The sequence below is a fragment of the Cetorhinus maximus genome, chromosome 11 (genome assembly GCF_964194155.1).
Source record: "Cetorhinus maximus chromosome 11, sCetMax3.hap1.1, whole genome shotgun sequence".
In the NCBI taxonomy this organism is placed as follows: domain Eukaryota; kingdom Metazoa; phylum Chordata; class Chondrichthyes; order Lamniformes; family Cetorhinidae; genus Cetorhinus; species Cetorhinus maximus.
In genome coordinates this window covers 64,206,766-64,226,940 of record NC_135889.1, presented here as the reverse complement: position 1 = coordinate 64,226,940, position 20,175 = coordinate 64,206,766, and the positions used below count along the sequence as shown (strand labels likewise).

General features: G+C 38.1%; 1 protein-coding gene across 4 annotated transcripts in view; it reads right to left on the bottom strand.

The window, feature by feature from the left end:
• ubr3 (ubiquitin protein ligase E3 component n-recognin 3) overlaps window positions 1-20,175 on the bottom strand; it is a 353,894-nt gene that overhangs the window by 281,756 nt on the left and 51,963 nt on the right. For all 4 annotated transcript variants that reach the window (XM_078552128.1, XM_078552129.1, XM_078552130.1 and 1 more), the window contains exons 7-11: window positions 11,992-12,122; window positions 9,366-9,594; window positions 8,878-9,057; window positions 3,998-4,131; window positions 271-357 (exon numbers count right to left, since the gene is read on the bottom strand). In XM_078552128.1, coding sequence (XP_078408254.1) covers window positions 271-357; window positions 3,998-4,131; window positions 8,878-9,057; window positions 9,366-9,594; window positions 11,992-12,122 — 761 coding nt within the window. The remainder of the gene's footprint in view (window positions 1-270; window positions 358-3,997; window positions 4,132-8,877; window positions 9,058-9,365; window positions 9,595-11,991; window positions 12,123-20,175) is intronic.

Sequence of the window (20,175 nt, the reverse complement as noted above, 5' to 3'; positions counted from 1 at the left end):
GGGTGATTTCCTTCCAAATCTGGAGACATGGAATAGCATATTGTCATGTAGCTGAGAAAAATGTAATTTTTTTAAACAAATCTCCAAGTAAGGTAATAAATGTTGTACTTTTAATTTTTTTTTTTAAATAAAAAATCTCAATTCAGGAGAGTGCATTGTTAAATTACTCCATTACAGCTTACTTATTTAACTGCATTTACATTATTTCTAATTAACAAAATTCATAAATATAATTTATTTTGCAAACATATTGCTCTATTTCATCAGTACCTCATCAACAAAATTGATGGCATCAAACCAATCCTGCAATGCGTCCAGACAGTATCTGACCACTGTTCTGGTGTATTCCTGTGTCTCCTACAAAGAAATTCACAAAATAATCCTAGTCAAATTACAAGATTTTTGAATATCAATTTAATTCAGTTCAATCAAGCATTCAGAAATGAATATTAATAAACCAGTGTATGTTTAGTCAATCATTTCTTCATTTCACCCTTAACAATTAGTTTCCTAATTATTACAGCACCATGTAGGTTGTTCAGTACCACTCATCATTGGTTGAGATAACTGAAAGACTGCATCAAGAATACCAAGTAAATGTTCCTATCCCCTTCTGATTTGCTTTGAGACCCATGCTAACTTGAACCTTCCCATCCCAGGGCTCATTCTGATGGAAACTAGTATCTGCCACAGTTGCATTTTCCACTTCCCAAATCATTGTCTTGAGTCCAAAATCCATATATGGTCGCAGATATGTTCAGGTGAAAATGGTCCTGGCTCTCATTGAAATATATCTTTGCAGAATATTAACCTTACGATCTTCTCATTATCATGTCTAGTTGTTTATTAAATGAGTCTCAAGCATTCTTTCTATTGTTGCTCATCATCAGTATAAAAGCTACTTCCTATAGTCCGTCTTAAAATTTCCCTTCCTAGCCCTGAAATTATGACTTTTTGCCTTGCTGCCCTGGTGTCTAAAAATATTATTCTAGATTTTATTTTCTCTATCTTGTCTACCAAACATACATTTTCAAGGTTGAAGAGCCCCATCTTATAATTTCTCATAGCTCTTCCTTCAGATGACCTCACATCAGACTCATATGCACTGCCTCTAGAACCTGGAATACCCCCTTATATCATGGGGACCATAACTGCATGCAGTACTACAGGTGTGGCCTGACCCGGTCCCTGTAAATATTCAGCAGAACTCAACTCATTTTGCCAATATAACTGTTTATTGCAACCTTGCACTGTCTCAGACATGAACAACTAACAGTTTCAGAATTTTTTCAACTCCCCACTTGAAAAGTTCTAACCCTACCATTTATGTACCTGGATCCCCAAGTATCTTTGGATCTCCACTGATTCTAGCTTTTCATCATTTAGAAAGTACCCTGTTCTATCCTTTTTAAGTCCAACTTTAGGGTACTCGCACCTTTCAAATACGTAGTATCTTTCATTTGTCTATATTGAACTTAATGCCACTGATCAACCAGTTTCAAACCCTTTTGAACTCTGAATTTGGAAGGGTCAAGATTTAACATAATCGCCTTTACTTTGACTTATCTGTGGCTTTAACTACCTTGACTTGAGTGTACAATTCCTGGTCATTTATGTATTACTCAGTAAATGAGGATCCTCAGCATCTAATTAAATGTTGTCCCCCCCTGTGACCCTTTAGCCAGTTACTAAGTGACATCCATGTGGGAGCATCCATAACAGCTTGTAAGAGAATCTCTTGTGAAACGGTTTATAAAAGCCCTTTTGCAAATCAAAGTAGACAATGATATAAAGCTTCCTGTAAACTCCTCCCCCTCAGTATGTTTACCTCCTCAAAAAGTCTTTATTCATTGGTCATTTAGCCTCTCAGGCCTGTTCCGCAATTGAATGAGATCATGGCTGATCTGTGATTTAACTCCATATACCTGCCTTTGCCTTAATACTTTTGGGTATCAAAAAAATACAATCTCAGATTTAAAATTAATTGATCTAGCATCATGTGCCATTTGTGGAAGAGTGTTCCAAGTTTTTACTACCCTTTGTGTGTAGAAGTGTTTCCTAATTTCACTCCCGACAGTCTTAAAACTTAGAGCCAGACCTATGCTCCCTAGTCCTAGGCTCCAACCAAGCAGAAATAATTTCTATCAATCCCATCTGTTCCTTTTAATATCTTGAAAATATTGATCAAATCACTCCTCAATTTTCTAAATTCCAGGGAATGCAACCCTAGTTTGTGCAATCTCTCCTCCCAATGTAACCCTGGGAGGTCAGGTATCATCCCACTAAACCTAAGCTGCACTCCCTTCAAGATCAATATAACCTTCCTAAGGTGTGATACCCAGAACTGCTCACCTAACTCCAGGTGTGGTTGAACCCAGGCTTTGTTTCGCTGAAGCATAAAATCTATCCTCTCATAATCTAGTCCTTTAGATATAAAGGGCAGTCTTCCATTAGCCTTTTTGATTTTTTTTTTGTTCATGGCATTTTTATGATTTCTGTACCTGGATCCCCAAGTATCTTTGGATCTCCACTGATTCTAGCTTTTCATCATTTAGAAAGTTCCCTGTTCTATCCTTTATAAGTCCAACTTTACATTTGTTTACAATGAAATCTCCCATTTCCTTAACCTATTAATATTTCTTTGTAATTCTATGCTTCCATCTATACTACTAGCAATGGCACTCATTTTTGTGGCATTGGCAATATTGAATATGTGGCTTTTTACTGCATCATTTAAGTAATTAATTAACAGAGAATAGTTGAGGCCCCAACACAGTTCTTTGGGGAACGCCTCAATCTGTCACAGCCTGCCAATTAGAGCACCTACCCAGTATCCTTATCCTCTGTCTCCTGCCATTAAGCCAATTTCCTGACTAGGTCAATAATTTGCCTTCAATTCCATGAGCTTCAACTTTAGCTAACAGTCACTTATGAGGGACTTTATCAAGTACCTTCTGGAAATCCAAATAAACATTCAGAAATACCCCTGTCCACTACTTCAGTCACTTTTTAAAAGAAATTCAATTATGCATCATGCAAAGTAGCAATTTGTTATTCTCCAAATTGAGCATATTACAATCACAACTGATGATGCAATTTTGACTACATTAGGAAGACCAAATAGAGAATTGGCCTTGCAAAAAGTCTCAGTTCATTCACATGTGATCCACTACATTTTTTTTCTGCCAAACTGTATTAACCAAGCTCAGTTAACTTTAGGGCAGTACTTCAACCTTCTTCTGGACCATATGCAACTTCCTGAATGTTAGCTTTAGTAAATTCAGACCTTCGCTGCTTTCCCCCATTATCTTTCATATTTACCTTATCCATCTTTCACTTAACTCCCTTCTATTTAAAAAATCCCTCCACCCCATATCATGTTAATGCCTTACTGAGCTTTTGTCATGCCCCTTTTGGTCTTCAATGTTGTTTCACAGTTTGGCTTAAATCTTTGCTTCCCATCCAGGTTTTTATACTTCTTTCCAGCTTTTCACAAAGTTAGTTGAAAATCAGCAAGCCCACTAACTATCCTTTTACTACTTGCTTCATTATGCCCAACCCTGATTTATACCTTTGTCGCTTTCCCATTTTGTTCAGTCCTATAAAAGGACCAGTCTTTCACTTCCGAAAATGGATCAAGGCCTTAAATGTTAATCTATCCGTTCAAACGCTAATCAATCTTCTATGTATCGTCAGGATTTAGTTTTTATTTCAGTTTTTACTAGACCTATAGTGGAACAGCTCAACTTCATGCTCATGAGTCAATCCAAAAACAAAATCACAATCACACTCAAGTAAAGCAAGCACATTAAGAGACAAGGCCCTCAAATCTGATCATTTATACTAGCATGTTGCCAGTGCTGTTCCATCATTTAGTAAAACTCAAATAAATCTATTCCAGTAACTACTCAAACATTTATTATTTCAGATTTGAATATAATTTTATATTTCATGTTGCTTCATATGCCTTGACAACACATCACACGAAATATCTTACCTTAATTTTACAATGTGTTAAAAGTCCCCACATTGGCTGTGCACAGGCTTCTAATTCTGCTGCAAATGCCGCATAGTACGTTTGCGACTCAAATTCTACATGTTCATTTAACTCCCGTTTGTTTAAATTCATTCCTGGAAAAATTGAATAAACAAGAACACAATAATTAACAGAATTTTATTATCAGTCCAAAAAACTCAAATGTGTTAATAAACAAGTCATGATACCATCATTGACAAATTGCAGACTTCAAGGTTTGAATACTGATTTACTACATCTCTGGCAGTGGGTTTGACATTTTCCAGGGCTTCTAGTGTTGGGATTTGACACATTGTCCTTTCACCTGGATGAATCCTGCCCAGGTTAACAGGATAAAAGTCTCCTTTTTCTATTAGCTGTAAAAGCACTTGGCAGAGAGGAATCGGATGGTCTCAACCCAAACCACTGAGGGTGGGACACAGCACAAACTCCTAATTGGCACCAACTATCAGTTTCGCTCAAAGGCCACATCAAATGAATAAAGCAGTAAATAAATGTCACAATCATACACCGAGGCATGCTCTTCCAAGGTTAGAACTGGTATTATGGCTTATCGGGATAAAATTTATTTTTAACCTAATCCTGATGTTGGACTGTTTGATGTTGATAACAGGTGGGACATGTGCTCTTTTGTCCAGCACTGCTTTTCTTTTTATTTGTTCATGGGATGTGGGCATCGCTGGCTAGGCCAGTATTTATTGCCCATCTCTAAATGCCCTTGCTCAGAGGGCAATTAAGAGTCAACCATATTGCTGTGGAGTCTGGAGTCACATGTAGGCCAGCCCAGGTAAGGATGGCAGCCCAAAAGGACATTAGTGAACCAGATGAGTCTTTACAACAAATCGACAATGGTTTCATGGTCATCATTAGGCCTTTAATTCCAGATGTTTATTGAATTCAAATTCCACCATTCTGCCGTAGCGGGATTCGAACCTGGGTCCCTAAAGCATTATCCTGGGTCTCTGGATTAGTCCAGCAACAACACCACCATGCCATCGCCTTCCCGATTGTTCATGTTCAAATTAAATTGCAAAGACGGGAAAAGGAAGAAAAGTACTTGGAATTTGGTATTGCAAAACAAAACTCAACAAAAATTTCTGCACGCTTACAGATTCTGACTCTCTTACTGTGCATGTAAACTGTGTGTTGCATATAGGTTTATTAGAAAGGAAGATCATAAGATAAAGGAGGAGTAAGCTATTCAGTCCCTCAAGCCTGCACTGCCATTCAATCAGATCATGGATGATCTGATTGTGGCCTTAACTCTTACTTTCCTGTCTGGTCCCCACAGCCCTTGACTCCCTTGTCGATCAAAAATCTATCCAACTCAGCCTTGAATATATGCAATGACCCAGCCTCCACTGCTCTCCGGGGAAGAGAATTCCAAAGTCTAACAACTTCTGAGAAAAAATTCCTCATCTCCATCTTAAATGGGTGACCCCTTATTTCTAAACTGTGCCCCCTATTTCCAGACTCCTCCACAAGGGGTAACACCCTCCGAGCATGCACTCTATCAAGTCCTCTCAGAATCTTATATGTTTCAATAAGATCACATACTCTCAGGCATTTAGAAGATTGAGAAGCCCAGCATTCCATTTGCCTTCCCAGTCACTTGCTGTACTTGAATACTAGCTACCTTTGTGATTCATGTACTAGGACAGCCAGATTCCCCTGTACCACAGATTTCTGCAGTCTCTCTCCATTTAACTAATAGGCTGCTTTTCTATTTCTCCTGCCAAAGTAGACAACCTCACATTTTCCCACATCATACTCTATCTGCCAAGTTTTTACCCACTCACTTAATCTATCAAAATCCCTTTGTAGACACTCTATCTTCGTCACAACTTGTTTTCTGACATTTCTTTGTCTCACCAGCAAATTCAGCTAACATACACTCGATCCCTTCATCCAAATCATTAAATAGATGGTAAATAGTTGAGGCTCCAGCACTGCCTACCTGAAAATGACCTATTTATCCCAACTCTCAGATTTCTGTTAGCTAACCAATCCACTATCCATGCTAATGTTACCTCTACACCATGAGCTCTCATCTTGTGTAGTAACCTTTTATGTGGCACCTCATTGAATGCCTTTTGCTATTCCAAATACAGTTTGTTACATCCTCAAAGAACTCTAATAAATTCTATTAAACTCTAACAAGTTAGTCATACACGATTTCCCTTTCACGATTTCCCCATGTTGACACTTCCTGATTGCATTATAATTTTCTAAATGTCCTGCTACGACCTCCTTCATAATGGATTCAAGCATTTTCCCAGTGCCAGATGTTAAGGTAACTGACCAATAGTTTCCTGCTTTCTGCCTCTCTCCTTTGTTGAATTGAGCTGTCACATTTGCCATTTTCCAAACCTCTGGGGACTTTCCAGAATCCAGGGAATTTTGGAGATTACAACCAATCTAAAAAAAAAGTGACTGCAAAGATAAAGACCCTAGGATGCAGGCCATCAGGTCCAGGGCACTTGTCAGCCTTTAGTCCCAATTACTTTCTCCCTAATGATCATGATTATAAGTTCCTCCGTCTCTTTTCCTTCAATTTTTAACTATTCTTGGATGATTTTTATCCCTTCTACAGTGAAGACTGAGACGAAATACCTGTTCAATGCTTCTGCCATTTCCTTGTTTTCCATTGTTAATTCCTCAGCCTCACCCTCACATGGACCAAAGCTAACTTTAGCTACTCTTTTCTTTTTTATATACTTGTAGAAACCATTAGGGAGAGAAGGGAGAGGGAAACTTGGCAAAATTACAATCACTAGGGAAGGAGTACTAAGAAAACTGATGGAGCTGCGGGCTGACAAGTCTCCAGGATCCTGATGGACTTCATCCTAGGGTCTTAAGAGGTGGCTAATGAGGTAGTAGATACGTTGGTGTTAATGTTCCAAAATTCTCTAGATTCTGGAAAGGCTCCATCAGACTGGAAAGTAGCAAATATAACCCCTCTATTCAAGAAGGGAGGGAAGCAGAAAGCAGAAAACTGTAGGCCACTTAGCTTGACGTCTGTCACGGGGAAGGTGTTAGAATCGGCCATTAAGGAAGTTATAGCTGGGCACTTTGAGAAATTCAAAGTAATCAGGAAGAGTCAGCATGGTTTCGTTGAAGAGAAATCATGTTTAACCAATTTATTGGAGCTCTTTGAAGGAGTAACATGCGGTTCGGATAAAGTGGAGCCAGTAGACGTGCTGTACTTGGATTTGCAGAAGGCATTTGATAAGGTGCCACATCAAATGTTATTGCGGAAAATAAAAGTTCATGATTTAGGTGGTAAGGTATTAGCACAGATAGAAGATTGGCTGGCTGACAGAAAACAGAGTATGCATAAATAGGTCGTATTCTGATTGGCAGGATGTGACGATTAGAGTCCCATTATCAAGAAGATATAATATCTATAATGTTATTGGAAATTATTTTAAAATAGAGTTCTAATGGTGTCTGTGTGCCTTAATTGGATTAAAGCCAGCTGGGCTAGAGGCTTTGATGTATACAAGAGAAATAGGTTTGAAATGTTAATTGGGTAAACATAGGGAAGTTAGAAGGTAAAGTGGCGAAGGGGGCAATTTGCATTTTTAAATAAACCATTCAAAAGAATGGGTGAAATATTACACCTAGCCAGAAGAAGCCAAACTATGTGTTTATTTTTTCCAAAGCTTACTAATAAAATTGGTGCGATGAAAGGGTTTTATTGTTAGAAGAGGTAAAGTTCAAAAAAATCTAGTGATACAATGAGAATTTGCATTCAAAGAAGAAAATATGTATAAAAGGAAGAGAAGGCTATTGGTAAAAGGAGAGGGATTCTAAGATCTCAAGCCGCTGTCTGCAAGGACCCAGACGTGAACGAAACTCATTTTGAATGCGACTGTCCAGAGTGTGCTTTGCCAGGGGCCTGTTTAAATCTGTGTTTCCAAACCCACGACCACTAACATCTAGAAGGACGAGGGCAGCAGATATATGGGAACACCACCACCACCTGGAAACTCCCTTCCAAGTCACTCACTATCTTGACTTGGAAATATATCGCCATTCCTTCCCTGTCACTGGGTCAAAATTCTGGAACTCCCTTCCTAACAGCACTGTGGGTGTACCTACACACCACCTGGGCTGCAGCGGTTCAAGAAGGCAGCTCACCACCACCATCTCAAGGGCAACTAGGGATGGGCAATAAATGCTGGCCTAGCCAGCGCAGTCCACATCCCAGGAATAAATTTTTAAAAGGACAGATATAGGTAGTTTGAGAGAGTGGGAAAAAAATATGGCCCATGGAGTATAATGTGGGAAAACGTGAACTTACAATTGTGCATCCAACAGTAGTTGCTAGAATCAGATCACTTGTCTGCCCTTTAAATTGAAAATTTTACAAAATAACAAAATATTTAAATTGCAAAACTTCTCTGCACAGCCCATGAAATTAACACATGATAGAGAGCATATTTAAAAGGGAAAGCCTCCTTTCCATTTGCATGCAAAAAGAGCAAACCACTCCATTAACAAATTAGTCCACATTCCAAATTTAGCAGAACCCATGTCAGATTGATGAATTAACAATCGTTTAAACTGTGTAACTTGTTAGACCACTTCAGAGAGCATTAAGGGCTAACCATATGGCTTGGGGTTAAGAGCAAAATTTGAAAAAAGTCTCATGGCTTCTGAACTCTATAGAAAAGCCCTTCAGCCAAAAACTATTTCACAAACTGTTTAGCAATGGGATGTAAAAAGGGACAACACCATTTCTATTTTAGCAGTGCATAAAGTATTCCAAATACTCTTTATTGGACAGCCACTAAAAGTAGCAGTCTCTGAAAACAAGTAATCCTTAAAAAACTTACCTTGAAAGAAGGAAACAAAATTCATCCACATCTGAAGAAGACCCTGATCTTCCAAGAAACGTTTTGCCACACTTTGGTGTGAAAGGATATTTATAAAATCACTAACCAAAGGCCAATAAGTGTTGTTCTTTAGGAGTGGCTCACCACAGTTTACAACAACGTGAAAATTGTTTTCTTCATCTAAACAATGAGAAACAGATATTACAGAATGAAAACACAACTGCAGGTTCAGAGTTACATCAGAAAAGTCAATGTTTCCTTTCAACAAAAGAGCAACTACAAACCAAGGCAATTTTGAAAATCTGGAAATTGATGTCCTAGCATTTGCTAGATTTTATTAGAAAATTACATTGTACCCCAATTAAAGGTAAACAAAGAGTAGGAAGCCTGTTCAAAACTAGGTTTATTTGCTAATACAAGGCATAAAAGGTAGCTCGAGAAAAGCAGCCTTCAAAAGAATTGTGTCATAAAATTGAATTTCAGCTCACCTTGCAACTCACTCTTGATAAGGCAACTTTCCATCATATAAAGTAACACAGTGACCATTATTTCCAGCAGCTGACACTCTTCCGTCACCTGCCGTGCCAACTCTTCATTGCTAAATAACTGAACACTAATATGAACAATTCTATTGGACATAGTGTCTGATTCATGGCTCTTAATCAGAGTTTTCATAATGAAGGCATAATGTTGAACGAATGTTTTAGTAAAAGCTATCTGCAAAAAAAGTAAAAATTAATACTGCAACATTTTATTGCGGCAGAGATTGTATCATAGAAGGTAAGCAGATTAAGAGATAACATGCAGTCCATGTGATGATCTAAACTCATTTTGATCACCTGACAGGGTCAGGAGAGGAATTTTCCCTAGAGTATTTTTCCCTTAATGTCCCATTTTTTGCCTCTCCAAGGAGATTACAAGGATGCAGTAGAGGGTAGGAAGTGTCTAGCCATGATATTCTAGCCATCACAGGGCAAGGCAGACTTGATGAACGCGCTCGTCTTTTCCTGTCATCATTTTTGTTTTTTTTTTAAAACTTTGCTAAAACAAAGACTGGAATCTGCTAAATCTGTCTAATTTAACCAGTGGCTAAAGGCACCAAAGTATTTATTGTAACCCTCAACTAGAGGGGAGTTAAAAGTGTCCAGAATTCCTGCTTGGTATACTTTCCAGCACCTTTCCAGGGAAAGCAAATGCGTAATCAACTGATCCAACATTTCACCAACACTCAGGTGACAACAATTTGTGTTAACTACCTGAAACACTCTCTACCCTTGGAAGTATGTTGCATCATCTTCAAAGGACAGGAGGAACACAGTAAGAAACACATAAATGGTGGAAATTAAGATCAACTACATAATAGGTAGGGCACATGTCCATATCCATTGTTCGCAACACAGAATTTTAAATCTGAGCTGGATCATCATATTAAAAACTCTCAAGAAAATCCATGCTCAAGGACCTTTCTGCAACTAGTACAAAAACTGCACAAGCAGAGGACTCATCAGGTCAGATTACTTATCTTCTTAGTTAAGGACATGGTTGTTTATGAAAATATAAATTGAAAAACTTTCCATTGCAAATAATTTGCTTAGTTACATGCTTAGATGACAATACAAGCTGAACAGAGGCAGCAAGAGTTCCACCACTGTGAATTCAATTTTTCCATATTCATCGCAAAAAAAAAATTTTCACACAACTTCTTGCTTTAAGATTACAATTTACATGAATAAATTCTTATTCCTTTCTTTAGTCTGCAACACTTGGCAAGACCAGAAAACAATGATGATGCAATTCAGTGCTGCCTTTTCCCCCACCGTAATCTAGGATTTTTATTTGCAGAAATTATTTGTATTTAAGAATACAAATTAGGAATCTGAACTACATGTACAAAGATTTTTTTCAATGCAATCTTAATTTGAGTGGAAGCATAAGCACAAACCATGAGGTCATGCCATATTAAAATAACTGACGTCTGATCTTGGATCACCACCAGAATATGATTGCAAAACGCACTTGCAACATTCTGCTCCAACTCCCAAAAACAAAATATGGTAAGGAGGCTGCAGAAAAGGGATAAGCATCTATTCTTTTTATACTATAAAAACTAAAAGAGCAAAATTGCAAACTGAGATGTAAAATGAGCAGAATTGAGTCTCACTCATCTATGTTACAAAAAGTAACAAGCTAACAGTGTGAATAGCCACTGAAAATTTCATCCACAGAAATATGCTGAAATGTTGGTTTTCTAAATAGAAGTTTCTCAGTTCAGAAATGTAAGGTCCATGTCTTCCACTATTTATTGCCATTTCATTAATATGTGAATTGTTCAGCTGGTTAATATGCCAAGTACAAGGCAACTTAAAAAGATGATTAGCCCATATAAATAAATTTTAATTCAGTAATTGATAAGGACAGAGTAACTAAACTTGTGTTACTACAGATATTATGCTCTTTTCCTTGATATCATTATGAACTTGGTACCATCATGAGGTCAGCTATTGCAGCATAACTGCACTTTAGTACACAAGCAACTTTAGTATCACACCCAGGTGTTTTCACAACACAAGTGCATTATCTATCCTGTGTTAACCTAATTTCAAGAGACAGATGCAGGATGCAGCCTTTCAACACTTTGTTTTGATACAGCAGTGAATACAACTCCAGTGGAACATCAAATCCAATAAAACTTGAGAGGTTTTTTATGGCTTTTATTTAAATAAAGGTGTGCAGACAATTCAGACTGTGCTGTCAATTTAATTTTAATTGTCGGGATGGGAGCTCTGATGGGTGCAACCCCCCAGTGCACTCCTTGACAAAACACACAGTTCAAGGTAGACAATATAAACAGGAAATTGCCTTGCTGGAACCAACAATGCAGTTACTCATCTCAGATGTGCAAGTGGATTTTGAACAGATTCATTAAAAAACTTCTATATTAAATTGAGAGATAACATTGAATCTAGTTTACTTTGAGTTGTTACCAAAGATTATTTTAAAACAACATGGCTTAAATATCCCTATCTAAAATAGAAAAGCATTAAGATAACTGACTATTTGGTTTAAGTTAATACTATTTGAACCGTATGCATATAAAAGATCCAATATACATACCTTATAGTTCTGATCAGGCAGCATGTTTAGTAGAAAGGTTACCATTTTTTGCGGAAACTCATATTTGACAGTCCAAAACAATATCTCTTCTAGAAAGCATTTATGTTTCAAAATATCCATGATGGACGAATCTGAAATGCAATACAAAAAAAAGAGGGTTTGCATATCTTGTCAGGTGAAGGCTGCCGACTTTAATCTGCTATGTCAAATTCAGGTTTGAATTGGTTTGAAGATTACTGGTATTTAAGGAAGAGTCTGTTGTGAGCACAGATAAGTTCTCATCTGCATCCGTCAAGTAATCACAGGAGTATTCTGATCACTACCAAGCTGATTCAAGTTATTCAGTGGCAATTAGAATGCAGAGTTACTCAGTTAGAAACATCTGAGTAAAGACAAGATTAAAAGAATTAGCTACTTGTTATAAGTATGACACGCGTCATGGATCAAATAAAAGTTCTCGCACTACAAGCATGTCGGACAAGATTTACAAGTAGAAATCCATAGTGTGAGACATTTCTCATAGGTTGTGAAAGTCAAAATTAAAGACAGTTAATGTAACAAAATTTTGCATAATGAAACACTCAAATAACATACAAACTTTTGACTATTACTTTTGTTTTTCCAATAACAATGATGGATGTGTTTTAACATTGAGTAAAACTAGCGAGTTCAAGATTTCTCCTTGATCATTTTCTTGAAAAAATTCATCTGAATCAGGTTGCAATACCAGTGACAACAGCTCCTTCTCACAGACTGGAAACTGCTTTACACCTCAATATTCTTTCCTTTTAAACTCAGTTACTTTAAGCTCAATGTGAACTGATAACTTCCATCTAATGTCACATTGAGGTCCAGTGGTTTGTCCTCTTGGATGGGCATGCCCCTGTTCTATAATGTACACACAAGACTACCATGCCCAGCTTTGCATTCTGAACTGGCGTCCTTAGTTTCCTGGTAATAATCATTATAACTTCAAATATCCAAAGATAAATGGAAATGTAAGGAAATGGAAAAGTAAGGAGTTCCACAACATGTCCAGGCTTTCTACTCAGCAACACATTTTATTACAACAGAAAAAGGAAGTCGTTCTGAAATTAGTTCTAGGAAATGATTAGGGCAAATAAGCAGGGGTAGGAGAATGTCTAGGAAACATCAACCATAATTTAACTCAATATAAAAATTAAAAAGGAATGAAAATATAATAGTCAGAGATAAAAAATACTTGATGGGAAAATAAATTTCAGATGTAACTGGTCCAGATAAATAGCAAAGAAACTTTTGTGAATAAGAAAATGCACAATGGGAAACATTCAAATGGGAGCTGATTTGAGAAACAAGACTACACATTCCCATATGTAGTAATAGTAATGCAGCTAGAGGTGGTATTTTTGATAAGAAACAAAAAGTAAAACAAAACTAAAATAAAGGAACATATGAAAAATCTAGTGCTGATATTGAAAAAGAAAACCAACCAACCAAATACAGAAAATAGAGATAAAGGGAAATTAGAAAGGCAAATAAGTAGAACAGTAGACTGCCAAATAACAAAAGGAAATATTAATGTTTTTTTAATAAACATACAAAACAAAGAATAACTAAAGAAAGGGCAGAAAATACTGGAGATGCTCAACAGGTCAGTCAGCATCTGTGGAGAGGAGGAGGTAGGATTAATATTTCAAGTTACCATTCAGAAACAGTAACGCTACCATTGTTCTTATAGCAATTTGAATATGAGGAGTATATCAAAATTTGCAGGCAACACAAAACTGGAGAGCATGATTAATTGCAAAGAGTGAAAATACAATGTCAAGACAATATGAAGAGATAAAAGATTGGGCAGATGAATTGCAGAGTGAGAAATTTGAGGAGGAATAACAAGGAAAGAGCATATTCATTAAATAGTAAACTTCAAAAAGAACTGATGAGGTCAGATAAACAAATCTTTAAAAAAATAACGGGAGGATAAGTAATGAAACTGAAAAAAAATAAAGTAGAAAGTTGGAAGTTTTTAAAGAGGAAAAGGATGGATAGGACACAAAATGTTTGACCAGAAACAATATCCATAAAAGCCTGTAAAAGGAAAATTACTTGCTTTTTGAAAAAAGTTGAGATAGAGAAATTGGATCTCTTTCAAAATGCAGACATAAGCGTGATGAACTGAATGACCTCGTCTCCTTCAAAATTCCATGATTCTACATACTTCCTCAAAAGCAGCTTTACTATACACATCTATTCACAATATATAATAGGCTCCCAACACAATGTGCAGTTATCATTTTCTTTTAAATTTACCCTTTCACATCTCACACCTCATAACAAACTAAGTTTTTCTCTTCACTTTGTTGTTCGCTGGGGACCGTTGGGGGAGAAAGAGTAGAAAAAGCTGTGGAAGACCAAGATTACAATACTAGCATGCTATTGTTTTAAAAGCAAGCTCCAGAATGACTTGAAATATTTATGCTGGATGTGCAGGCAAGAAACCACAAAAATAAGACATCTCTATCCATTAAACTAAATATTATAACACTACTCAATTTGCTACCCAACCAAAGTTAACCACCATATCAGCTATGTGCTTCCCAAAGACTGAACACGTCTGACATTTTGTGGCTTGAAAACAGCAGCATCCATTTTAAATAAAATTATATGTAAACAGAAACGCACCTATTCACCAACATGTTTGAAGCCACAATTGCCATAGATTGAATTCTTGGTCTTAGCTGCATCACCAGGGGAGACAAGAAATTCCACAAGTGCTTCCACAAAGAAAATGACATTAAAAAAAAACAAGGGGCCACATACACCACTCTGATCTACTGACAAAAGAGAGGCTTCACAAATTTCTACAAGCCGACATGTGTTCCAGACAAAAATGAAAATAGCTGGAAAAACTCAGCAGGTCTGACAGCATCTGCAGAAAGGGATACAGTTAACGTTTCGAGTCCATATGACTCTCCATCAGAACTGAGGAAAAATAGAAATGAGGTGAAATATAAACTGGTTGAGGGGGGTGGGACAGGTAGAGCTGGATAGAGGGCCAGTGATAGGTGGAGATTGCCAAATATGTCATAGACAAAAGAACAAAGGGGTGTTGAAGGTGGTGATGTTATCTAAGGAATGTGCTAATAGGTGACATTAAGGGTAAAAAGCAGGACGAGCAAGTGACAGATAGCCCTAGTGGGGGTGGGGTGGGAGGGAAGGGATCGAAATAGGCTAAAAATATGGAGATGAAACAATGGATGGGAATACATTTAAAAATAATGGAAATAGGTGGGAAAAGAAAAATATGTTTTAAAAATATAAATAATTAGAAAAAGGGGGATCAGAAAGGGGGTAGGGATGGAGGAGAGAGTTCATGATCTGAAGTTGTTGAACTCAATGTTAAGTCCGGCAGGCTGTAAAGTGCCTAGTCGGAAGATGAGATGTTGTTCCTCCAGTTTGTGTTGAGCTTCACTGGAACATTACAGCAGGCCAAGGACGGACATGTGGGCATGAGAGCAGGGTGGTGTGTTGAAATGGCAAGCGACAGGGAGGTCTGGGTCATGCTTGCGGACAGACCGAAGGTGTTCCGCAAAGCAGTCACCCAGTCTGCAATTGGTCTCCCCAATGTAAAGGAGACCGCATTGGGAGCAACGAATGCAGTAGAGTGAATGTAGTAGACTAAACTGAGGGAAGTGCAAGTGAAGTGCTACTTCACTTGAAAGGAGTGTTTGGGCCCTTGGACGGTGAGGAGGAGGGGAAGTAAAGGGGCAGGTGTTGCACCTTCTGCAGTTGCATGGGAAGGTGCCGTGAATTCAGCAATACAACATACTTTCTTTCATCAACAATTAATTGAGTCAATGATCCACTTTTAGTACTTTTCTCTGTACGGTGGAATCCCATCCCACTAGGTCTAAGTACCACAACCTTAAGTGGATAAACTAACTGGGAAAAAAACTCAAGAGTATCTGAACTTAGGCAGGTGGACAGTATTCTTCTATTGTGCCTTCATTTCTAGCAATTCTGAATGGACCCTAGTATAGGCAGCTTCAGCAAAGCAGAATTCTTCTGTACTTGTAACTCTTAAACTGTGCAAATAAACAGCTGGGAAAAAAATGGATACTTACTAACAGATCCAAATAACTTGCATCATAGAAACTAATTGCCCCTTGAAACCATGGACATTTGTAAATTATGAGCTGCAGACAGCCTTAATGCACCATGTCCACTTACAACTTAAGGCAGACAAAGTAGCAGCAGATGATAAAAGGACAAAAAAATCAGCTTTTGTTATTTTCTTTCCCCAGGACCCCTAGCAGCAGAGACACCACTATTTCTGGGATTGAATATTTTCACAACTCTATCAGAGACAGAAGAAGTCTCTCTGTTGCTATGAATACTGTGTGAAGAGCACTAATACATTGAAAGTCAGGAATTCCCAAGCAGGCTGGAAAAGGAGTCAGGAATCGGTGGTTGCGGGGGTGGTTGGGTCGGCTCTAAAATTGCCAGGAGTGGGCAGAAATGGAAATCTTGGAATGGGGCAGAGGTGGATAGGATAGTTTCTTTTTTCCTCCAGGACACTGGCCCAAATGCTGCAGTGAGTGGAAAAGTGACAGGTCTCATTGCTGATCTCAAAGAAGGATGCCCACAAAGATCCGGCAATCTCTGACACCTTTCTCAATTAAGTTGCTCTTCTTGTTCCAGAATCAAAAGTGATGTCATCAAGCAGGCTAAGTGACCAAACAGAGTGAACATTCTCAAAGGCAGCAAACCAGGAAGTAAAAAGAAGGCTTTAACATTTTCTTTTAATACTCTTAAGAAAAGCAAAATGAAGGTTGGGACATAAACATGGGATTAAGGTAGAAGTTGAAAAAACAAACTTAAAAAAAATAGATTATATTGAATTTTTAAGCATGAAATGGAGAAATTTGACATTACACAAATAAAAGATTAGTTTTACCAGGCTAGAGAAGTTGTTCAACGGTAATTATGACCTAGTGCACTATTAACAGACCTCATTCAACAAGGTGTAACTTAACTTTTTCAAGGCTTTTACAATGAGACCAGTAACAAGTAGAAGTTCACAACAAATTAGCGATCTCCAATTGTTTTCCACAACAGCTCACCCTGTGGAGATGTGGAAAATCAATGACAGGAGGTGGGATGGCAGTGACATGGAAGTAATAGCCTGGATTTACAGTTGTAATATTGTTAGCATTCGTTGTCATTATTCTTTGAAATTTACATCAACTGTAAATCCAGGCTATTACTTCCATGTCACTGCCATCCCACCTCCACCCCAACATAACCGCCACAATTTGGCTAGGAACTGCAAGGCGCTACATTCTATCAGAAGCTTACAGCAGGCTGCCGCAGTAGCAGGTCCAAGAATTTCCCTCAGTGGAAAAGGGCTATAAGGTGGCAATGGACCAGGAAGCCCAATGACAGAATATTAACAGAAATCACGTCCAGTTGGAAAGTCTCAACAATAAGCACAATCCCAAATGAGGGCAAGAAAAAGGAATACTGCAGAAGATGCAGTAAATCCTGAAATGTTTGGCTGATCTGGTTTACTGTACAGACAATGGCCATTTTGAAATTCAGGGTGCCTGCAAATAAAGGACAACTAATCCAGAACAAACTCAAGGGATGGATTGTCCTTCTTCTGGTGTTATTTAATGCTATTATTCTAAAGTCCCTTAGGGGTCCCTAATTTACATGTTTCACCAAGTCTACAGCTTGGGGTTTCAAACTGATGTTTACAAAGGAATCAAGATTTCTAATTTTTTTTTGTATTTTTACATTAACATTATTGTACGTTAATGTCAGTTCTTGCACCTGAATAAAACATGCTTTCTGAATTGATATTAATTTTCCTTTGGGGAGCCGATCATGAACCATATTATGGTGCTGGCAAAAGAACAACACTTGCCCTTCACTTTGCTGCCAACTAGCCACAGAGTTCACAGCATAGATTTCCTCTGGCATCTTTTCAACCACCACCTCTAAACACAATATGTGGAGCCTGTGAGCAGGACAAGAAACAACAAGGCTCTTCAACCAGAACAAAGAATCCTCACAGACACATGAAATCCAAAGGAGCAAGTATAATGCCAGAAATATAAAGGAGATTTAAATGATACGTATACAGAAAGCAAAATAAATATTGGGCAATACGGAATTGATTAAAGAGAGACATAAAAGAGACAGAAATTAAAAGGTTGATTATCACCTATCACCCTCTTTCAGCTGTTGAATCAGAGCTCCTTCATGTTGAACACCACTTGGAAGAAGCACAGAGGGTAGCAAGGGCACAGAATGTATTCTGGATGTCCATCACCAAGTGTAGCTCCCGGGTGCATCTACTGACCAAGCTCTAAAAGGACATTGCAGCCAGACTGGGCCTACGGCAGGAGGCAAGAGAACCAATACGAGGGAAAAACCTACTTCAGCCTAACCAATCAACCTGTTGCAGATGCATCAATCCTTGACAGTGTTGGCAGAACTGACCACAACAACCCTTGTGGAACCAAGACCTGTCTTCACACTCATGACACCCACCATCATGCTGTGTGACGCTACCATCATGAGTAATGGGACATATTCAGAACAAATTTAGCAACTCAAAACTGGGCATTCATGAGGCAGCCCCTCAATACTGCTCTGCCATTTGATAAGATCATGGCTGATTAGATTGCGGCCTCAACTCTACATTCTGCCTACCCCCAATAACCTTTGACTCCCTTGTCAATCAAGAATCTATCTAACTTAAAAACATTCAATCACCATGCCTCCATGGCTCTCTGGGGAAGAGGATTCCGCTGACTAACAACCCTCAGAGGAAAAAATCCTTATCTCTATATTAAATGGGAGACCCCTTATTTTTAAACTGTGTCCCCTCGTCCAAGTCTCTCCCAAAAGGGGAAATATCTGTTCAGGATCTTAGATGTTTCAATAAGAATACCTTTCATTCTTCTAAATTCCAGTGGATACAGGCCGAACCAGTCCAACCTCTCCTCAGAAGATAACCCCCTCATATCAGGAATCAGTCAAGTGAATTTTCTCTGAACTGCTTCTAATGAAATTTATACCCTTAAGTAAGGAGGCCAAAACTGCACACACTACTCCAAATGTGGTCTCACCAAAGCCCTGTACAGCTGCGGCCACACTTCTTTACTTCTATACTCGATTTTCCCTGTAATAAATACCAACATTTCATATACCTTCCTAATCACTTACTAATCTACATGCATTATAACTTGTTGTTGTACAAGAACATTGAGATCTATCGTAGAGTTCTTGCAGTCTCGCTCCATTTAAACAATATACTCCATTTCTATTCTACCTGCCAAAGTGGACAAGTTCACATGTTCCCACATTGTACTCCATCTGCCAAGTTTTTGCGCACTCACTTAACCTATTATAAATTCTTTTGTAGACTCTTTACACCCTCTTGACAACTTACTTTCCTATCTTTGGGTCATCAGCAAATTTAGCAACCATATATTCGGTATCTTTATCAAAGCCATTGCTATAGATTGTAAATAGTTGAGGCCCCCACACTTATCTCTGTGACACTCCACTAATAACAGCTTGCCAACCTGAAAGAGACCCATTTATCTCTACTCTCTGCTTCCTGTTAGCTAACCAATCCTCTATCCATGCTAATATGTTGACCCCTTACACCAACAGCTCTTATTTTGTGTAGTAACCTTTTGTGCAGTAACCTTTTGAGTGGCACCTTATCAAACGGCTTTTGGATATCCAGGTACATCACATTTATGGGTTCCCCTTTATCCATGTTACTTGTTATTTCCTCAAAGAACTCTAATAAATTAGTTAAACACAATTTCCCTTTCACAAAATCATGTTGACTCTGCCTGATCACATTAAGACTTAAGTGCCCTACTATAACCTCCTTAATGAAAGATTCTAGCATTTTCCCAATGACAGATATTAGGCCAACTGCACTATAGTTTTCTGCTTTCTGCCTCCCTCCTTTCTTGAATAGAGGCGTTACATTTGCTATTTTCCAATCTGAAAGGACCTTTCCAGAATCTAGGGAATTTTGGAAAATTACAACCAATGTACCTACTATCTCAGCAGCCACTTTTTTTTTTAAAATGACACTAGGATGCAACCGGTCCGGGGCACTCGTCAACCTTTAGTTCTATTTGTTTTCTCAGTACCTTTTACCTGTTGATT